Consider the following 20853-nt stretch of genomic DNA (forward strand, 5'->3'; position numbering starts at 1 on the left):
TATATTAGTGGTGAGTGTGTATATTAGCAGTGAGTGTGTATATTAGTGGTGAGTGAGTATATTAGCAGTGGTTGTGTATATTAGTGGTGAGTGAGTATATTAGCAGTGAGTGTGTATATTAGTGGTGAGTGAGTATATTAGCAGTGAGTGTGTATATTAGCGGTGAGTGTGTATATTAATGGTGAGTGAGTATATTAGCAGTGGTTGTGTATATTAGCAGTGAGTGTGTATATTAGCAGTGAGTGTGTATATTAGTGGTGAGTGAGTATATTAGCAGTGAGTGTGTATATTAGCAGTGGTTGTGTATATAAGTGGTGAGTGAGTATATTAGCAGTGGTTGTGTATATTAGCAGTGATGTGTATATTAGTGGTAGTGAGATATTAGGTGAGTGAGTAATTAGCATGGTGTGTATATTAGCAGTGAGTGTGTATATTAGTGTGAGTGGTATATTAGCGGTGAGTGTGTATATTAGTGGTGAGTGAGTAATTAGCAGTGGGTGTTTATTAGCATGAGTGAGTATATTACAGTGGGTGTGTATATAGTGGTGAGTAGTATATTAGCAGTGAGTGGATATTAGCGTGAGTGTGTATATTAGCGGTAGTGTGTTATATTAGGGTGATGAGTATATTAGGTGAGTGTATATTAGTGGTGAGTGAGTATATTAGCAGTGGGTGTGTATATTAGCAGTGAGTGAGTATATTAGCAGTGGGTGTGTATATTAGTGGTGAGTGAGTATATTAGCATGAGTGTGTATATAGCAGGAGTGGTATATTAGCAGTGAGTGTGTTATTAGGGGAGTGAGTATATTACGGTGAGTGTGTATATTAGTGGTGAGTGAGTATATTAGCCGTGGGTTGTATATTAGTGGTGAGTGAGTATATTAGCAGTGAGTGTGTATATTAGCGTGTGTTATATTAGTGGTGAGTGAGTATATTAGCAGTGGTTGTGTATATTAGCAGTGAGTGTGTATATTAGCAGTGAGTGTGTATATTAGTGGTGAGTGAGTATATTAGCAGTGAGTGTGTATATTAGCAGTGAGTGTGTATATTAGCGGTGAGTGTGTATATTAGTGGTGAGTGAGTATATTAGCGGTGAGTGTGTATATTAGTGGTGAGTGAGTATATTAGCAGTGGGTGTGTATATTAGTGGTGAGTGAGTATATTAGCAGTGGGTGTGTATATTAGCAGTGAGTGTGTATATTAGCAGTGAGTGTGTATATTAGTGGTGAGTGAGTATATTAGCAGTGAGTGTGTATATTAGCGGTGAGTGTGTATATTAATGGTGAGTGAGTATATTAGCAGTGGTTGTGTATATTAGCAGTGAGTGTGTATATTAGTGGTGAGTGAGTATATTAGCAGTGGGTGTGTATATTAGCAGTGAGTGTGTATATTAGCGGTGAGTGAGTATATTAGCAGTGAGTGTGTATATTAGTGGTGAGTGAGTATATTAGCAGTGGGTGTGTATATTAGCAGTGAGTGTGTATATTAGCGGTGAGTGAGTATATTAGCAGTGAGTGTGTATAGCAGTGGGTGTGTATGTTAGCAGTGAGTGTGTATATTAGTGGTGAGTGAGTATATTAGTGGTGAGTGTGTATATTAGCAGTGAGTGTGTATATTAGTGGTGAGTGAGTATATTAGCAGTGGGTGTGTATAGTAGCAGTGAGTGTGTCTGTTCTGGTTCTCTTCATAAGAGTCGGTGAAAGCAGAGTGGTTTTAAAGCCAGCGGATGGCGTTTCCATGGTTCCCTAGTCCTCACCCTGAGTGACATGCTTGTGACTCGGGTTCTTTTCACAGCCATAAGGCTCCTCCCCCACATTCATCCATATAAAGGAAAAGCTTATTCTTTTCACAAATTATTACAATGAATAACTGCAGCAGCAAACTGCACTCTGCAGGTCTGGAGACTCAGATTACTATTAGAGATTACAGTCAACTGCTGTTAAAAAAGGGACCTGACAGAACTATTGTGCATTCATAAACACTGCGCTGCAAAGACGCAGTGTGGCTGAACAGTAGCAGGAGTGGGAAAGATGCAGTGTGGCTGAGTAACAGGAGTGGTGTAGCACCATTGTTTTCAGAGCGAAAGGCTTTCCTGCCTTCTCTGTGTCGGTGATGAAGCTCCTAGCCCTGGCTCTGCCCTGCTGCTGTGGTCCAGGGCTAAACCATCCAGCATGTTTTTGGTTGTGGTTTTTCTACGGTTATCCGGCTGCAGTCTGTTCCTGCCTTGTTCCCTCTGAGCTATGTTAGGCCTTCTTAATTCTTCATAACTTGCCAATTATGTGCCATCGTACTTATCCTGTCTCCATCTCCAGCCCATGGGCTAACTCGCTTCAGGCATTGCTGGAGGAACAGACTGCCATTGCATTAAGGACCCCCCCCCCCATTTAGACAGTGCCTTGGGTTATATTATCATAAATCCCTTATTCATTAGATGGCAGAATGCTGATATTTTTTACTCCCCCTTCCCACTCTGTTTGATGTGTTTATTTGATTATGTAATTTATTTTTTTCCTGTCCTGACCTCTGATTCACAAATCCTATTTTTTATTCTGCTTGCTTTTTACATTAATATTTGGAATGAGAGAAAGAACAAGCAGGGAGGGAGAGAGTTGGATTGAGAGAGGACAGAGATTGTAAGCTGCCACAACAGAAAGCGTTTGATGAATCGCAGCTGGCCTAATCTTGTTATCCTGACAGCGTGATAACGATGCTGGTACCGTTCTCTCCTGGTTGATTTCTTTCTTTTTCTCCAAATGACTATGGATTGCATGTCTTTTCTCCAGCAGGCAAGACAGAAATGCTTTCCCTTTCTCTCCACCTTGTGGAGACACAAAACAAAATAAATTAGCCACTTAGATTGTACACATCCCTGGCTAGCCATCAGATTTATTTAACTATGGTGAGAGGAGGCATAGCTAGCTCACACATGCTAATAATGGACAGGCATAGCTAGCTCACCCACGCTAATAACTCACAGGCATAGCTAGCTCACACATGCTAATAACTCATAGGCGTAGCTAGAACACACATGCTAATAACTCAGGCATAGCTAGCACACACGCGCTAATCACTCACAGGTGTAGCTAGCACACACGCGCTAATAACTCATATGCATAGCTAGCACACACGTGCTAATAACTCATAGGCATAGCTAGCACACACGTGCTAATAAATCACAGGTGTAGCTAGCTCACACGCGCTAATAACTCATATGCATAGCTAGCACACACGTGCTAATAACTCATAGGCATAGCCAGCACACACGTGCTAATAACTCACAGGCATAGCTAGCACACACCTGCTAATAACTCACAGGCATAGGTAGCACACACATGCTAATAACTCATAGGCGTGGCTAGCACACACATGCTAATAACTCATAGGCATAGCTAGCACACATGTGCTAATAACTCACAGGTGTAGCTAGCACACACGTGCTAATAAATCACAGGTGTAGCTAGCACACACATGCTAATAACTCACAGGCATAGCTAGCACACACCTGCTAATAACTCATAGGCGTAGCCAGCACACTCGTGCTAATAACTCACAGGTGTAGCTAGCACACACGTGCTAATAAATCACAGGTGTAGCTAGCACACACATGCTAATAACTCACAGGTGTAGCTAGTACACACGTGCCAATAAATCACAGGTGTAGCTAGCTCACACGCGCTAATAACTCATAGGCGTAGCCAGCACACACGGGCTAATAACTTACAGGTGTAGCTAGCACACACGTGCTGATAACTCACAGGTGTAGCTAGCACACACATGCTAATAACTCACAGGTGTAGCTAGTAAACACGTGCCAATAACTCACAGGCATAGCTAGCACACACCTGCTAATAACTCACAGGCATAGCTAGCACACACCTGCTAATAACTCACAGGCATAGGTAGCACACACATGCTAATAACTCATAGGCGTGGCTAGCACACACATGCTAATAACTCATAGGCATAGCTAGCACACATGTGCTAATAACTCACAGGTGTTGCTAGCACACACGTGCTAATAACTCACAGGTGTAGCTAGCACACACATGCTAATAACTCACAGGTGTAGCTAGCACACACATGCTAATAACTCACAGGTGTAGCTAGCTCACACGCGCTAATAACTCATAGGCGTAGCCAGCACACACGTGCTAATAACTTACAGGTGTAGCTAGCACACACATGCTAATAATTCACAGGTGTAGCTAGCTCACACGTGCTAATAAATCACAGGTGTGGCTAGCTCACACACGCTAATAAATCACAGGTGTAGCTAGCTCACACACGCTAATAACTCACAGGTGTAGCTAGCACACACGTGCTAATAACTTACAGGTGTAGCTAGCACACACGTGCTAATAAATCACAGGTGTGGCTAGCTCACATGCACTGTTGAAACTCCAGTCAGGAGTCAAGAGGCAAATTGCACAGGAGAGGTGGAAACTGTATTAGGGCATTTGGGTGTGTGTGTGCGTGTGTGTGTTTGCGTGTGTGTGCATGTTTGTGCTTGCGTGCCTGTGTGAGTGCGTGTGTATGTGCGTGTGTGTTTGCGTGCGTGCGTGCATGTGTGTGTGTACTGCTGTAAATTCTCCCCACGGATATGTATGGGGCACTGGGACAGGTAGCCCACCGTATGGGGCACTGGGACAGGTACCACTCTGTATGGGGCACTGGGACAGGTAGCCCACTGTATGGGGCACTGGGACAGGTGCCACTCTGTATGGGGCACTGGGACAGGTAGCCCACCGTATGGGGCACTGGGACAGGTAGCCCTCTGTATGGGGCACTGGGACAGGTACCACTCTGTATGGGGCACTGGGACAGGTACCACTCTGTATGGGGCACTGGGACAGGTGCCACTCTGTATGGGGCACTGGGACAGGTAGCCCACCGTATGGGGCACTGGGACAGGTGCCACTCTGTATGGGGCACTGGGACAGGTGCCACTCTGTATGGGGCACTGGGACAGGTAGCCCTCTGTATGGGGCACTGGGACAGGTACCACTCTGTATGGGGCACTGGGACAGGTACCACTCTGTATGGGGCACTGGGACAGGTAGCTCACTGTATGGGGCACTGGGACAGGTAGCCCACTGTATGGGGCACTGGGATAGGTAGCCCACTGTATGGGGCACTGGGACAGGTACCACTCTGTATGGGGCACTGGGACAGGTAGCCGACCGTATGGGGCACTGGGATAGGTAGCCCTCTGTATGGGGCACTGAGACAGGTAGCCCACCGTATGGGGCACTGGGACAGGTAGCCCTCTGTATGGGGCACTGAGACAGGTAACCCACCGTATGGGGCACTGGGACAGGTAGCCCTCTGTATGGGGCACTGGGACAGGTAGCCCACCGTATGGGGCACTGGGACAGGTAGCCCTCTGTATGGGGCACTGGGACAGGTACCACTCTGTATGGGGCACTGGGACAGGTAGCCCACCGTATGGGGCTCTGGGACAGGTACCACTCTGTATGGGGCTCTGGGACAGGTACCACTCTGTATGGGGCTCTGGGACAGGTAGCCCACCGTATGGGGCTCTGGGAGAAGTAGTCCATGGCCGGATGGAGGCAGTGACACAGGCAGACGGCAGAGTTGCGTAGCATGGCACTACCCCAGGGTTCCCTGGCCTGGCTGGACCATCCTGGCTCAACATAATAAAACTGCCACCGCCCCCTCTTCACACCAGTGCCAGAAAAAGAGCATGATTAATTTCTTGCATAGAGTCACCTTTAGCTAACTTTGCGCTTTGACTCTGGGAGTTAATGCTACTGTAGCAGAAGCCCAGGGCACACTTGCCTCAGTTGAAACTGAAGAGAAACCACAAATAGGTGTGTGCATCCTCTGTGGATTATGAAATCACCTCCCTGGAATCTAGGCCACCACTTGATTGGCTTCATGGTCAGCCTTAGCTAGGCTTGACCAGTCAAGTTTCAGGCCATGCCTGACCTTTGCTGACCTTAGCCAATCAGCTGCCATGGTGTATGGGCATGAGAGTGGCCAGGCGTGCCTCACCCTCAGCGGGGAGCGTCTGAACGCCCGTGACCCTGTGGTGGATAAAGGTGGAGAGCCCAGGAGCCAGAGAAGCCAACAGCTCCTCCATCTTGCACTGTGCCGCACCTGACCCAGGGGTTTGTGTGTTCTTTCTTTTTGAACATTTCAGTGCTGTGTCCTTGTGTTTTTGGAGTGAACAGTGGGGTGGATGCTTGTGAAACGTCACGCGTGAGGGCTGCAGGGCTCGTGTTTGGTGATGGATGCTCACTCCAATGATTGTAGTCAGGGTCACAATTTGTCTTTTAAATTATTTTAAAAATGTTTTTGGTTTGTTTTTTTGCCTTGCTTTCATGCGGAATGTACTGGCTGTCTTTATGTGTGACAGATCTTTGGTCTTTATTTTATTTCTCTTTTTTGCTCCCACGTCCGTACAGCTGTGTGGAGTTGTTGGAGTCTCTGCTGGGAAACCTTCACCTGTACAGGGGATTTCCCTGCTAGACATGTCTAAAAATTCTCTGTCCAGGACAAACCAAACCCCCCAAACTTGCTATGTGTCTAACCATGCCCTGTCCAGGACAACCCCCCAAAATGACAGTGATCTTAAAAATGAGATGTAAAAGTACATGTATCTTCATCTGTGTATCTCCACCCCTCTGACCCACATAGTTACCTCATACTTGCAGTAGTACATGGGGATATTCCCTGAAAATGCACAGTGGTATTTTGTGCATATTAAACATCTCACAAGTGTGCTTTTCCCACACTGTGCCTCAGACTTCCTGCATGTGTCATTTTTGGCTGTTTTGACAGGAAGCCCATGATCTGTGTGAGTGAATTCATGCAAATCATAACCTAATGAGACATGATGCGATTTATCACAAACTCCACAATCACTTAAGGTGTGAATGCACATCTTGTTTAATTTGCTACCTGGATCTCTTTGTTTGCGGTGTCTGAAGAATTAATTAAATCAAAATATAGGATCACAAGCTGTGTAACAACTGAATTACTCAACAAAATAGAAGAAGACTGGTGTTATGCCAACAGTAGGTTTTTCTGTAAGCCTAGTTATGGCATTGTTATTACTTTATTTGTTGCTGTATTTAGTGATTTTGTTTTATACACTACTAAATTCACCTTCATCCTCAGTTGAATTTAGTTATGTATAAATCTTCTCAGGTTGTAGAAATGTGCCGTACAGTGTGTGATACTACTTGAGTTGCGTAACTTACCCAACATCAGATTAACAATAATTAAAATGATGTTTTTTAGCACGATGTGGCTGAATGGACCCATGTCTCATTGGTTCACCATCTGTCATGCAGTATTAAGCTCAGTTTGTCTGCACTTTGCCAGTTTACATAAACATGAAGCTCCATACTATTTAGGTTATTGCTTTTATATATTGCCTCTTGGAGTAAAGTATTGACAATGATGGACATGTCTTTGACATAGCCATCCTGTGTGTGTGTGTGTGTTTTTCACAGACAGCTTCTTCCAAAATACAGATAACTTGCAGGCCAGGTGTGTGTGACTACAAAGTCATGTCATTGTTACAGCAATAAAATCAGATACCACAGGAGGTATTCAACTTTGCCTCTTGACTTACCTTTATAAAAATTGGTTGACATTGACTGCTGGGACATTATAATCTATTTTGTAAGACGTTTTACTCAGAGGAAATTCTGGGACACCAATGCCCCTTGGGAAATTTTAGGAGGACATGTTTATGGCGCCACTACATCAAGTCCTCAGCACAAGACATTTAGGCTCAGGGTTTGTGAAGCACATGGTGCATCAACCCCAGAAGAGACAGACAAAAGAATTTTAAAAAAATGTAACAAAATCTGATAAAAGGGGTGGGAGGAGGGGGGATGAAGAGGAGGAGAAGCATTCATTATGAGCATAGTCTTGTGCTGTTGGGCAGGGTGTTCTTAGACTTAGCTGAGGGGGGGTGTCTTGGACAGGGCATGCTTAGACACATGGCTGGTTTGGGGTGGGGGTGTTGTCCTGGACAGGGCGTGCTTAGACACATTGCTGGTTGGGGGGGGTGTTGTCCTGAACAGGGCGTGCTTAGACACATGGCTGGTTTGGGGGGTGGGGGGGGTGGGTGTTGTCCTGGACAGGGCGTGCTTAGACACATGGCTGGTTTGAGGGGGGGGGGTTGGAGGGGGGGGGGGGTGTTGTCCTGAACAGGGCGTGCTTAGACACATGGCTGGTTTGGGGGTGGGGGGGGGGTGTTGTCCTGGACAGGGTGTGCTTAGACACATTGCTGGTTTGAGGAGGGGAGGGGTGGGGGTGTTGTCCTGAACAGGGCATGCTTAGACACATGGCTGGTTTGGGGGGGGTGGGTGGGTGGGTGTTGTCCTGGACAGGGCGTGCTTAGACACATGGCTGGTGGGGGGGGGGGTGTTGTCCTGGACACGGTGTGCTTAGACACACGGCTAGTTTGGGTGGGCACGTCCTTCCCTCAGTCTGCTTTGCTCCTGTCCTCTACATGTGGTTAGTCTGCTGTTGAGGACTGCTTAAGTCAGACCCTTGTGTCATGCCATTCAATTGGAAAGCCCCTCTCGGATCGGTGACATCTTGCAGAGGGAAAGCCTCATAATGTCAAGTCATGATCTGTGACATTATGAATATGCACAGCCTTCACTCTGTCATAGAGCATGGAGCGTGTTCTAATTCACTGTACACTCTGTCTGTCTGTTCCACGGCTTGTGTAATAGAAACCCCTCGCTGGGGATGCTGGGTATTTTGAGTGGTGGTGTCACTGGGGATGCTGGGTATTTTGAGTGGTAGTGTCGCTGGGGATGCTGGGTATTTTGAGTGGTGGTGTCGCTCTTGTCACATCCAGCGCGCGGTCTGAAGGCTCCGTGTTGCAAGTAGACCAGCATCCCCCCCCCCCCCCCTTGTTCTGGCAATAGTGACCTTCCCTCTTGGCTGAGTGACCTTCCCTCTCCGCTGAATGACCTTCCCTGTCCACTGAGTTGATCTCAGAACCAGCTCTGCGCAACTCCCCTGTGCGATGGGCTTGACTATACGCAGGCATGGATGTCTCCGTGGCAACGAGAGACACGGCAGGCTGAACACTCAGGAGTCAGTGCTCAGAGCTCTGAGAGCTGATTCTAGTATTTAACCAATCATAGCCTTCATTCCTTCCAGACCTTGATAAATGGAATCGAGTGTGTTAGTGCTGGGCTAAAACCGGAACCTGCACCCGCACCATCCCTTCTGGGCCATGGTTGGACACCCCTGTCCTAAACGGTTTTCATTTATGTCTAATGCACACAGAAATCCTGTAGATATAACATTGCTGTTTCTCAAGCTGTGTGTACTGTGTGTCTTTGACTTGCTGTATCTTTGCCCGCAGTGCTCTTGACTTGCAAAATATCTGAAATTTCTAAAGCAAAGAGACTTTGATGGGAGAGCCATGGCGTTGAATTATGAGTTAGTTGCTCCGGCCTCCGTGATAAAGCTGATGTATTTGCGCGTCTGTGCGTGCGTGCGTGCGTGCGTGAGTGAGTGAGTGAGTGAGTGAGTGAGTGAGTGAGTGAGTGAGTGAGTGAGTGAGTGAGTGAGTGAGTGAGTGAGTGAGTGAGTGAGTGAGTGCATGTGTGTGTGTGAGTGAGTGCACGTGTGTGTGTGAGTGCGTGTGTGTGTGTGTGTGTGTGTGTATAAAGCTGATGTATGGTGGTCTCTGCGATCTTGTCCCTGCACGTGTGTGTATCTGTGTATCTGTGCGTCTGTATGTGCGCGTCTGCGTGTGTGCGTGCGTGCGTGAGTGCGTGAGTGAGTGAGTGAGTGAGTGAGTGAGTGAGTGAGTGAGTGAGTGAGTGAGTGAGTGAGTGCGTGAGTGAGTGAGTGAGTGAGTGAGTGAGTGAGTGAGTGAGTGAGTGAGTGAGTGAGTGAGTGAGTGAGTGAGTGAGTGCGTGAGTGCGTGAGTGCGTGTATCTTTATCTCCGTGATAAAGCTGATGTATGGTGGTCTCTGCGGCCTCGTCCCCGCACGTGTGTGTGTGTGCGTGTGTGTGGGTATAAAGCTGATGTATGTGTGTGTGTGAGTGTGAGTGTGAGTGTGTGTGTGGGTATAAAGCTGATGTATGTGTGTGAGTGTGAGTGTGTGTGTGAGTGTGTGTGTGTGTGTGTGTGTGTGTGTGTGTGAGTGTGTGTGTGTCCCTGCCTGCGCAGTGCGTTCGGCGGGACGTATTAAAACATTTCAGCTCTCTGCCTCCAGGGCGTTGCCACAGCAACAGGTCCAGTGTTAATTTTGAGGAAGAGGTCACAGATTACCCTCCTCTTCACCTAAAGTGCAGCAGAGTGTCGACTGAATAAGTTTTTTCGATGATGTGCATGGTGCAAATCAATACAGCTGATTGGCCATTAAGAGCAGTAGGTTCGCAAGCTGTAGTGGAGCTCGGTATAGGTCAGCTCACCCTCGCTTAAGTAAGTTGCCAAGCTAAAGGCTCGTTTTATTATTATAATTCGCTATTGTTGCTCAGAAAATTGCATCTTCACCCCTTCATTTTAATGCCATCCCAAACAGGAAGTACCAAACCCCTTATTCAAGAATGTGTAAAAAGATCGCAAAATTATTCAGAATAATAATAAAAACATTCATTTTTTAAATTATGACCAAAAGGTCAAGTGCACTTAAGCACCTCCATCAGAGCTGCACCTGCATGCCTGCAGAATCGGCACATCTTACGTAAGGATGTGTTTTAAGGTTTATTTCATTTAAGAAAGGGACAGTGCACATTAATAAACGAGAACTCAGGTGCACCATGTAAATGTGCCATATTTAGCCATACAGGCTAATTTTCATCTGTAGTCCCTGGGCAGATTGATGGTTTAAGAAACATAAAAGATCATACATAACACATAAGCACAGACAACTGAGTAAGAAATATGTAAACTTTGACAAAAAGCATTACAAGCAGCATAAAAGAACTTACAAAAACACATAAGCACAGACAAGTGAGTAAAACTATTGAGCATTAACAAGATGCATTACGAGCAGCATAAAAGAACATACAAGACACGTAAACACAGACAAGCAGGCAAAACAAGCAGCATCACAAGCAGCCACAAGCACACGGGAGCACATAGAGACAAGGAGCCCAGCACCCATGTGCCTACGGCTGCCCGCAACACCACCTGCCAATGCCCACCCGTCCGCGCCCACCAGCAATCCAACATTCAAGCATAGGGAAGATCATACCGCAGGGAACACATAAAGCACAGCACAGGCATCCAGACGACAGTACCGTAAAGCATGACAACACATGACAATCAACACTTGACATCACAGTATGACATTACTATTAACCTAGTTTCTGTTATGAGCACATTTGACTGTCCAATAACCACTGATTTATACATTTGGAAAAGGAATTAAGAGATGTGATGTCCCTTAGTTCTGTGGGTACAGTGTTCCAGGTATGTGCTGCTCGATAGGAAAAGGCTGACTGCCCAAAAGCACTTGTTCTAAAAGGTATTTTACAGTCCCCTCTGGTTACAGCTCTGGCGGATAAGTTTTGATTTTTCTTAATGAATTCATTGAGTGGAGGGGGGGCTAAGCCATGGAAGATTTTATATACAAACAGAATGTATGAAAATTTGATCATGTTTTCCCAACTTAAGAAATTATATTTATTTCAAATTTTACAGTGATGATATGACTTTGGCTTTTTATCCAATATTTTCAGTGTTTGATTATAAAGTGTTTTAACTGATTTTAATGTTGACTTACATGCCTGTGTCCAGCTAGTAAGACAGTAGTTCATGTGTGGAAAGGATATGATGACAGAAGAGCTTCCAGGCAAATGAAAGAATATCTGCAATATACACTACATGGCCGAAAGTATGTGAACATCGGACATCCAACATCTCATTAATATGGAGTTGGTCTCCCCTTTGCTGCTATAACAACCTCCACTTTTCTGGGAAGGCTTTATACTAGATGTTTGAGCATTGCTGCAGGGATTTGCTTCCATTCAGCCAAAAGAGCATTAGTGAGATCAGGCACTGATTGGCCAATTAGGCTTGGTTCTGTGTAGGCCATTCAAGTTCGTCCACACTGTTTTTGACAAAAGCATTTCTGCATGGACCTTGCTGTATGCCCGGGGCATGGTCATGCTGAAACATGAGTGAGCCTTCTCAAAACTGTTGGGGAACCACAGCATCATCTTGAATGTGACTGTATGCTGTAGCTTTGAGTTGCCTTCACTGAAACTAAGGGGCCTAGCTCACACCATGAGAAACAGCCCCACACCGAGGGGTGTCCAGACACCTTTGGTCCTGTAGTGTGTATCGGCATCTTTTGAGGTTTTCTCTTTGTTTTTTTTCCTCTCTCAGTTAGAATCCTTTCGCCCTCTTATGAATATGTTCAGACTTGGCAGGCTTTCTTTTATTGACTTTATTATTTATTGTTGTTTTGAAAGTTCTGGCGCTGACCGTGAGGAGGACAGCATGGGAGGGGCTTATTCTGAAGGAAATTAAAACCTGGCAGCAGTTGTTGATAGTTAAAAGACAATAAAATTAACAAAGCATCCCAGTCCCGAGAGTGTGAATACTGGGTGGTCCCATTACGCATTTATTTATGATGTTTACAACCTATCCCCAGAGCGTCACAGGCAACAATGATGACTGATTCAAATGGGCATGTCAATAATCATTATAATATGGAATTAAGCAGCAATACAAATGGATGATGACCCAATGAGATATGGCCGAACCCTGACCTTGACCCTAACCCTAACCCTAACCGTGACCCTTAACCTAAGCTGACCCTAACCCTAGTGGAGCCGCATTCTCAGAATGTGACCTGATTGTCCGTATGCGGTTCTATTTCTGTAAATCTTTGAGAACTTTCACAACTTGCTGTAGGCAGGGCTACCTGTCTGTATTTCTGCTCTTCTGAAAGGTTGTGTGAATAGCACTCGCAGTGTGCAGCTGTTTGAGCTGGTCCAGGTCTTACAGAAGCACATCAGCAGGGTAACTATCTCTAGCTGGGCTGGCTGGGACCCTGGCTGGGACCCTGGCTGGGACCCTGGCTGGACCCTGGCTGGACCCTGGTTGGGACCCTGGCTGGACCCTGGCTGGACCCTGGCTGGACCCTGGCTGGGACCCTGGCTGGGACCCTGGCTGGGACCCTGGTTGGGACCCTGGCTGGGCTCTTGTAGGGCCTGTGAGCTCTCAAACGGCTGTGCATTTGGTGGTGCTGCACCGCCCTTTGCTCCTGTTTTTCTCTAGTTACGTTTTTGGTACCTGTTTGGGCACTTAACACTCCTCCTGAGCAATTAACACTGTTATGGAGCACTTAACATTGCTACGGAGAACTTAACACTTATGACGCACTTAACACTGCTGCAGTGACCTGGATCTCTGTTCTAAGAGCGTGTGCTGCATTATCAGAGGCCTTGATTTTGGCCCCCGATTGCACCCGATCGTCACTGAGTGCTTCAAGGTCACGCCCCCACACCTAAAGGTCACACCCCCATGCCTCAAGGTCCCGCCCCCATGCCTCAAGGTCCTGCCCCCACACCTCAAGGTCACGCCCCCACGCCTCAAGGTCCCGCCCCCATGCCTAAAGGTCACGCCCCTACGCGTCAAGGTCACGCCCCCATGCCTCAAGGTCACACCCCCACGCCTCAAGGTCACGCCCCCATGCCTCAAGGTCACACCCCCACGCCTCAAGGTGCCGCCCCCATGCCTCAAGGTCACACCCCCACGCCTCAAGGTGCCGCCCCCATGCCTCAAGGTCCCGCCATCCTTGGATGGCGGCTCTTGGCTTCCTTACTCCTCCTGGATGTATGAAGGCAGAAATGATCCTGCAGTCGGTCCTGCGTTTCGCGGCCTGGCGAGTGTGTGTGCGCGTGTGTGTGCGAGTGTGCATGTGTGCATGTGTGTGTGCATGTGTGCGTGTGCGCGAGTGTGTGCGTGTGCGTGTGCGTGTGAGTGTGTGCATGTGTGCGTGTGCGCGTGTGTGTGTGTGTGCGTGTGCGTGTGCGCGAGTGTGTGTGTGTGCGTGTGTGTAAATTTCCCTGTCACTCTCAGTGCTGGAGACCACACAGAGAGATATCTGTGGGAACCCAGCACGGGGTTGCTCTGTCTCCAATCTGTGCGGAGTGCCATGATGTCATCATCCCCTCCCCAAAATTTCCAAATAGTCGTGCTATTGAACTGTGGCAGGAAAAATTGGAAAGGCTGAAATGCTGTATGCTCCATCTGTTTGAGCTCTGTGAGCAGAGACTGATGGACCAAGGCCTTACCTACACAGCTCTTACCTGGGCTTTGCTCTTACTGTACTTGGGCTCTGCTCTTACCTGGGCTCTGCTCTTACTGTACCTGGGCTCTGCTCTTACCTGAGCTCTGCTCTTACTGTACCTGGGCTCTGCTCTTACCTGAGCTCTGCTCTTACTGTACCTGGGCTCTGCTCTTACTGTACCTGGGCTCTGCTCTTACTGTACTTGGGCTCTGCTCTTACCTGGGCTCTGCTCTTACTGTACCTGAGCTCTGCTCTAACAGTACCTGGGCTCTGCTCTTACCTGAGCTCTGCTCTAACAGTACCTGGGCTCTGCTCTTACTGTACCTGAGCTCTGCTCTTACTGTACCTGGGCTCTGCTCTTACCTGAGCTCTGCTCTTACTGTACCTGGGCTCTGCTCTTACCTGAGCTCTGCTCTTACTGTACCTGGGCTCTGCTCTTACCTGAGCTCTGCTCTAACAGTACCTGGGCTCTGCTCTTACCTGAGCTCTGCTCTTACTGTACCTGGGCTCTGCTCTTACCTGGGCTCTGCTCTTACCTGAGCTCTGCTCTAACAGTACCTGGGCTCTGCTCTTACCTGGCTAACGCTGATGCACCCTTGTCTCAGGTGTGGACAGACACCTGATGGAGGCTCTCTGTGTGTGGAGTGCGACGGTGTTGAGGACACCATGTACGGGTGAACACTCCACCCCCGGCGCACACATGCATACACGCACACACACACGCACACACGCACACACACGCATACACACACACACACACACACATGCATACACACACACACGCATACACACACACATGCACACACGCACACACACATGCATACGCACACACACATGCATACACACACACACACGCATACACACACACATGCATACACACACACACACGCACACACACATGCATACACACACACACACGCACACACACATGCATACACACACACACACGCACACACACATGCATACACACATGCATACACACACACACACACGCACACACACATGCATACACACACACACACCACATGTGCGGTTTTATTGGCTCATACTGACATAACATCTGCATCCTGAAATCAGGCAGTAATTGAGTGTAATAAATCTATTAAATCCATTACAGAAGAGCAGGAGTAGCTGAAGAAGCAGAGTATGAGGAGGGGACATGTGTTTACCTGGGACATACGCTTACCTGGGACATGTGTTTACCTGGGACATGCATTTACCTGGGATATGTGTTTACCTGGGATATACACTTACCTGGGACATTAATTTATCTGGGACATACGCTTACCTGGAACATGTGTTTTCCCTGGGACGTACGCTTACCTGGGACCTGTGTTTACCTGGGACATGCATTTTACCTGGGATATGTGTTTACCTGGGATATACACTTACCTGGGACATTTATTTATCTGGGACATACGCTTACCTGGGACGTACGCTTACCTGGGACATGTGTTTACCTGGGACATGCATTTACCTGGGACATGTGTTTACCTGAGACATACGCTTACCTGGGACATGTGTTTACCTGGGACGTGTTTACCTGGGACATACGCTTACCTGGGACGTGTTTCATTACACGCTGCTGCTTCCTGTCTGACAGGACCAGAGTACCTGGGGGAGCTGAGTTTCCGCTGGCCCTAGAGAGGAATTTCAGGTGGGCTGGATGCAGTGTTCAAATCTGCAGACATCTGTGGACCAAAGGCAGTCATTTCAGATGTAATGTATTCATCAGACAGACCCCTTCCCTTTTTGAGTTTTGATCAGGGCAATTTCAGTAATAATAACCGAAGTAATCTACGAAACAAATTATCTTTCCATCAAACAACCAATTTAGATTAACGTCAGCCTGGTGCAGTCGTGCGACCTTGATTTTTTTTTTTCCTGCCAGCGGGGACTTTTCTGGAAGGTTATTCCTTGCCCCTCATGGGAAATGAGGTACATTTTCCCTTTCATTAGAGGGAGATACTTTGCCACATTCATGGTAATTATCAGACACAGGAAATCTGTCACCCTGCATTTGAAGGGGAGACTAAAAACATGTCTGCAATAGGGCGAGATGCCGTTATTTCCCAGTAATTGCATCGGTGTTCTGCTGATTGTCTCTAGTGCTCTGCTGCTGGAACCCATCGGTGTCAGAACCTGCTCAGAATCTCCTCGCTGTGACATCACAAACCACCTGACCACCTGACCTCACAAACCACATGACGAAACAGAGTTAATGGAGCAGTAACCTGTACTGCCGTGTCCAAGTTAATGAATGCTAGGCTATTCATAGGAACAAATGAAGACGCCTAGCTTCCTTACATTTGTGGAAGTAGGTCAGGACTGTAATTGACACAAGGAATGAAGGGTGTGTTTGTGTGTATGTTTGCGTGTGTGTGTGTATGTGTATGTGTGTGTGTGTGAGTGTGTGTGAGCAGAGTGGATGTACATGTGTGGGAGTTTAGCAGGGTGAGCAGAGTGGAGGTACATGTGTGGGAATTTAGCAGGGTGAGCAGAGTGGAGGTACGTGTGTGGGAGTTTAGCAGGGTGAGCAGAGTGGAGGTACGTGTGTGGGAGTTTAGCAGGGTGAGCAGAGTGGAGGTACGTGTGTGGGAGTTTAGCAGGGTGAGCAGAGTGGAGGTACGTGTGTGGGAGTTTAGCAGGGTGAGCAGAGTGGAGGTACGTGTGTGGGAGTTTAGCAGGGTGAGCAGAGTGGAGGTACGTGTGTGGGAGTTTAGCAGGGTGAGCAGAGTGGAGGTACGTGTGTGGGAGTTTAGCAGGGTGAGCAGAGTGGAGGTACGTGTGTGGGAGTTTAGCAGGGTGAGCAGAGTGGAGGTACAAGCATTCTGGTTGCTTTCTTGCCCTGGTCTCTTTGCAGAAAAGATTTTAAATCTCAGTGAGAATAACCCGGTTAAAATGAAGGAACTTCAAAAAAATTGTTTTGAACTGAGCTGGAAGCTACTATATGAACCAAACTGGTGATTATTTGTGGCATGGGGTTGTGAGAATTGGCACAAGGTTATCTGGCTGTGGCCCAAAGGGGTTTGGTTAGCAATCCTGCTTCCAAACAGATAAACTCTGAGGCCTCGTAGAGACGGGCATTCACGCATGTCCAAAGAAGATGAGAAGCTTCTTTCTGAGAACAGGAGAAGAGGATAAAATTGCAAAAAAAAAAAATAAAGAAGTGACTGAAAGCCCAGGCCAGGGTGAAGATTAAATCAGAATTTTTCATTATTTATTAAGCTTTTTTTTGTTGTTTTTTTTTCTTCCTCAGTGGCTGAGGTTTGGGTGACAGAAACTTTGAAGATTGGAGCTTTGATGGTAACAACAGAAAACACCCTTGTTATTCTGTGCTCTTCTCTGGCGCTTTTCCTGGGGAGAGGCGTGGAGAACGCGGGCACGATTAACGCTGTGCTCAGCCCTGAACACGTGCCCAATCAGAGTGCAATTAACGCTCTCCCTAGCCCTGAACACCTGCCCAATCAGAGTGTGATTAATGCTCTCCTCAGCCCTGAACACCTGCCCAATCAGAGTGCAATTAACGCTCTCCCTAGCCCTGAACACGTGCCCTATCAGAGTGTGATTAACGCTCTCCCTAGCCCTGAACACCTGCCCTATCAGAGTGTGATTAACGCTTTCCCTAGCCCTGAACACTTGCCCTATCAGAGTGCGATTAACGCTCTCCCTAGCCCTGACCACCTGTCCTATCAGAGTGTGATTAACGCTCTCCCTAGCCCTGAACACCTGTCATATCAGAGTGTGATTAACGCTCTCCCTAGCCCTGAACACGTGCCCAATCAGAGTGTGATTAACGCTCTCCCTAGCCCTGAACACCTGTCCTATCAGAGTGTGATTAACGCTCTCCCTAGCCCTGAACACGTGCCCAATCAGAGTGCAATTAACGCTCTCCCTAGCCCTGAACACCTGTCCTATCAGAGTGTGATTAACGCTCTCCCTAGCCCTGAACACCTGCCCTATCAGAGTGCAATTAACGCTCTCCCTAGCCCTGACCACCTGTCCTATCAGAGTGTGATTAACGCTTTCCCTAGCCCTGAACACCTGCCCTATCAGAGAGCGATTAACGCTCTCCCTAGCCCTGAACACCTGCCCTATCAGAGTGTGATTAACGCTTTCCCTAGCCCTGAACACCTGCCCTATCAGAGTGTGATTAACGCTCTCCCTAGTCCTGAACACCTGCCCTATCAGAGTGCGATTAACGCTCTCCCTAGCCCTGAACACGTGCCCTATCAGTGTGATTAACGCTTTCCCTAGCCCTGAACACCTGCCCTATCAGAGTGTGATTAACGCTATCCTCAGCCCTGAACACCTGCCCTATCAGAGTGTGATTAACGCTATCATCAGCCCTGAACACCTGCCCTATCAGAGTGTGATTAACGCTATCCTCAGCCCTGAACACCTGCCCTATCAGAGTGTGATTAACGCTATCCTCAGCCCTGAACACGTGTCCTATCAGAGTGTGATTAACGCTCTCCCTAGCCCTGAACACCTGCCCTATCAGAGTGTGATTAACGCTCTCCCTAGCCCTGAACACCTGCCCTATCAGAGTGTGATTAATGCTCTCCTCAGCCCTGAACACCTGCCCTATCAGAGTGTGATTAACACTCTCCCTAGCCCTGAACACCTGCCCTATCAGAGTATGATTAACGCTATCCTCAGCCCTGAACACGTGCCCTATCAGAGTGTGATTAACGCTCTCCCTAGCCCTGAACACCTGCCCTATCAGAGTGTGATTAACGCTATCCTCAGCCCTGAACACCTGCCCTATCAGAGTGTGATTAACGCTCTCCCTAGCCCTGAACACCTGCCCTATCAGAGTGTGATTATTGCTCTCCCTAGCCCTGAACACCTGCCCTATCAGAGTGTGATTAACGCTATCCTCAGCCCTGAACACGTGCCCTATCAGAGTGTGATTAACGCTCTCCTCAGCCCTGAACACGTGCCCTATCAGTGTGATTAACGCTCTCCCTAGCCCTGAACACTTGCCCTATCAGAGTGTGATTAACGCTATCCTCAGCCCTGAACACCTGCCCTATCAGAGTGTGATTAACGCTATCCTCAGCCCTGAAAACCTGCCCTATCAGAGTGTGATTAACGCTCTCCCTAGCCCTGAACACCTGCCCTATCAGAGTGTGATTAACGCTCTCCCTAGCCCTGAACACCTGCCCTATCAGAGTGTGATTAACGCTCTCCCTAGCCCTGAACACCTGCCCTATCAGAGTGTGATTAACGCTGTTCTCAGCCCTGAACACCTGCCCTATCAGAGTGTGATTAACGCTATCCTCAGCCCTGAACACCTGTCCTATCAGAGTGTGATTAACGCTATCCTCAGCCCTGAACACCTGTCCTATCAGAGTGTGATTAACGCTCTCCCTAGCCCTGAACACCTGCCCTATCAGAGTGTGATTAACGCTCTCCCTAGCCCTGAACACCTGCCCTATCAGAGTGTGATTAACGCTATCCTCAGCCCTGAACACCTGCCCTATCAGAGTGTGATTAACGCTCTCCCTAGCCCTGAACACCTGCCCTATCAGAGTGTGATTAATGCTCTCCCTAGCCCTGAACACCTGCCCTATCAGAGTGTGATTAACGCTATCCTCAGTCCTGAACACCTGCCCTATCAGAGTGTGATTAACGCTCTCCCTAGCCCTGAACACCTGCCCTATCAGAGTGTGATTAATGCTCTCCCTAGCCCTGAACACCTGCCCTATCAGAGTGTGATTAACGCTATCCTCAGTCCTGAACACCTGCCCTATCAGAGTGTGATTAATGCTCTCCTCAGCCCTGAACACCTGCCCTATCAGAGTGTGATTAACGCTATCCTCAGCCCTGAACACGTGCCCTATCAGAGTGTGATTAACGCTATCCTCAGCCCTGAACACCTGTCCTATCAGAGTGTGATTAACGCTCCTAGACCTGAACACCTGCCCTATCAGAGTGTGATTAACGCATCCCAGCCTGAACACGTGCCTATCAGAGTGTGTTAACGCTATCCTCGCCTGAACACTGTCCTATCAGAGTGTGATTAACGCTTCCTAGCCTGAACACCTGCCTATCAGAGTGTGATTACGCTTCCTCAGCCCGTGGGGGGGAGACGAGAGCAGTAGAGAGAGGATACGGAGACCCGTTTGAGGGGAGAGATGGGGAGGAGCAGAGTGAGGGAGGAGGGGAGGGAGAGGAGAGAGAGATGGGGAGGGAGGTTTGAGTGAGGGAGAGGAGGTTATGGAGGAGAGGGGGAGAGAGAGATGGGAGGGAGCATTTGGTGAGGGAGGGAGAGAGGGTGAGGGAGGTTGGGGAGGGGAGAGAGATGTGGGAAGGGAGGAGAGAGAGGGAGGGAGCGTTTGGGTGAGGGAGAGAGATGGTGAGGGGGAGGGAGAGAGATGGGTGGAGGGAGCGTTTGGGTGAGGGAGGGAGAGAGTGGGGGAGGGGGGAGAGAGAGATGGGGGAGGGAGCGATTTGGGTGAGGGAGGGAGGGAGAGAGTGAGGGGGAGGGGGGAGGATGGGGGAGGAGATGGGAGGGGAGGAGAGAGATGGTGGAGGAGGTTGGGGGAGGGAGGGAGAGATGGGGGAGGGAGGGAGGAGAGATGGGGG

The 20853-nt window shown here is 48.2% G+C and overlaps 1 protein-coding gene across 7 annotated transcripts in view; it reads left to right on the plus strand.

Annotated features, from left to right (window-relative positions):
• The window catches only part of LOC135241902 (serine/threonine-protein kinase BRSK2), a 170142-nt gene that overhangs the window by 87719 nt on the left and 61570 nt on the right, over window positions 1–20853 (plus strand). Inside the window, exon 3 of one of the 7 annotated variants that reach the window (XM_064312676.1) lies at window positions 17519–17565. The exons of the other annotated variants lie outside the window; for them this stretch is intronic. Within the exon in view, the coding sequence (XP_064168746.1) occupies window positions 17563–17565 (3 nt within the window). The 5' untranslated portion in view covers window positions 17519–17562. The remainder of the gene's footprint in view (window positions 1–17518; window positions 17566–20853) is intronic. 7 annotated transcript variants of the gene reach the window in all.

Source organism: Anguilla rostrata, chromosome 16 (assembly GCF_018555375.3).
Source record: "Anguilla rostrata isolate EN2019 chromosome 16, ASM1855537v3, whole genome shotgun sequence".
NCBI lineage: Eukaryota > Metazoa > Chordata > Actinopteri > Anguilliformes > Anguillidae > Anguilla > Anguilla rostrata.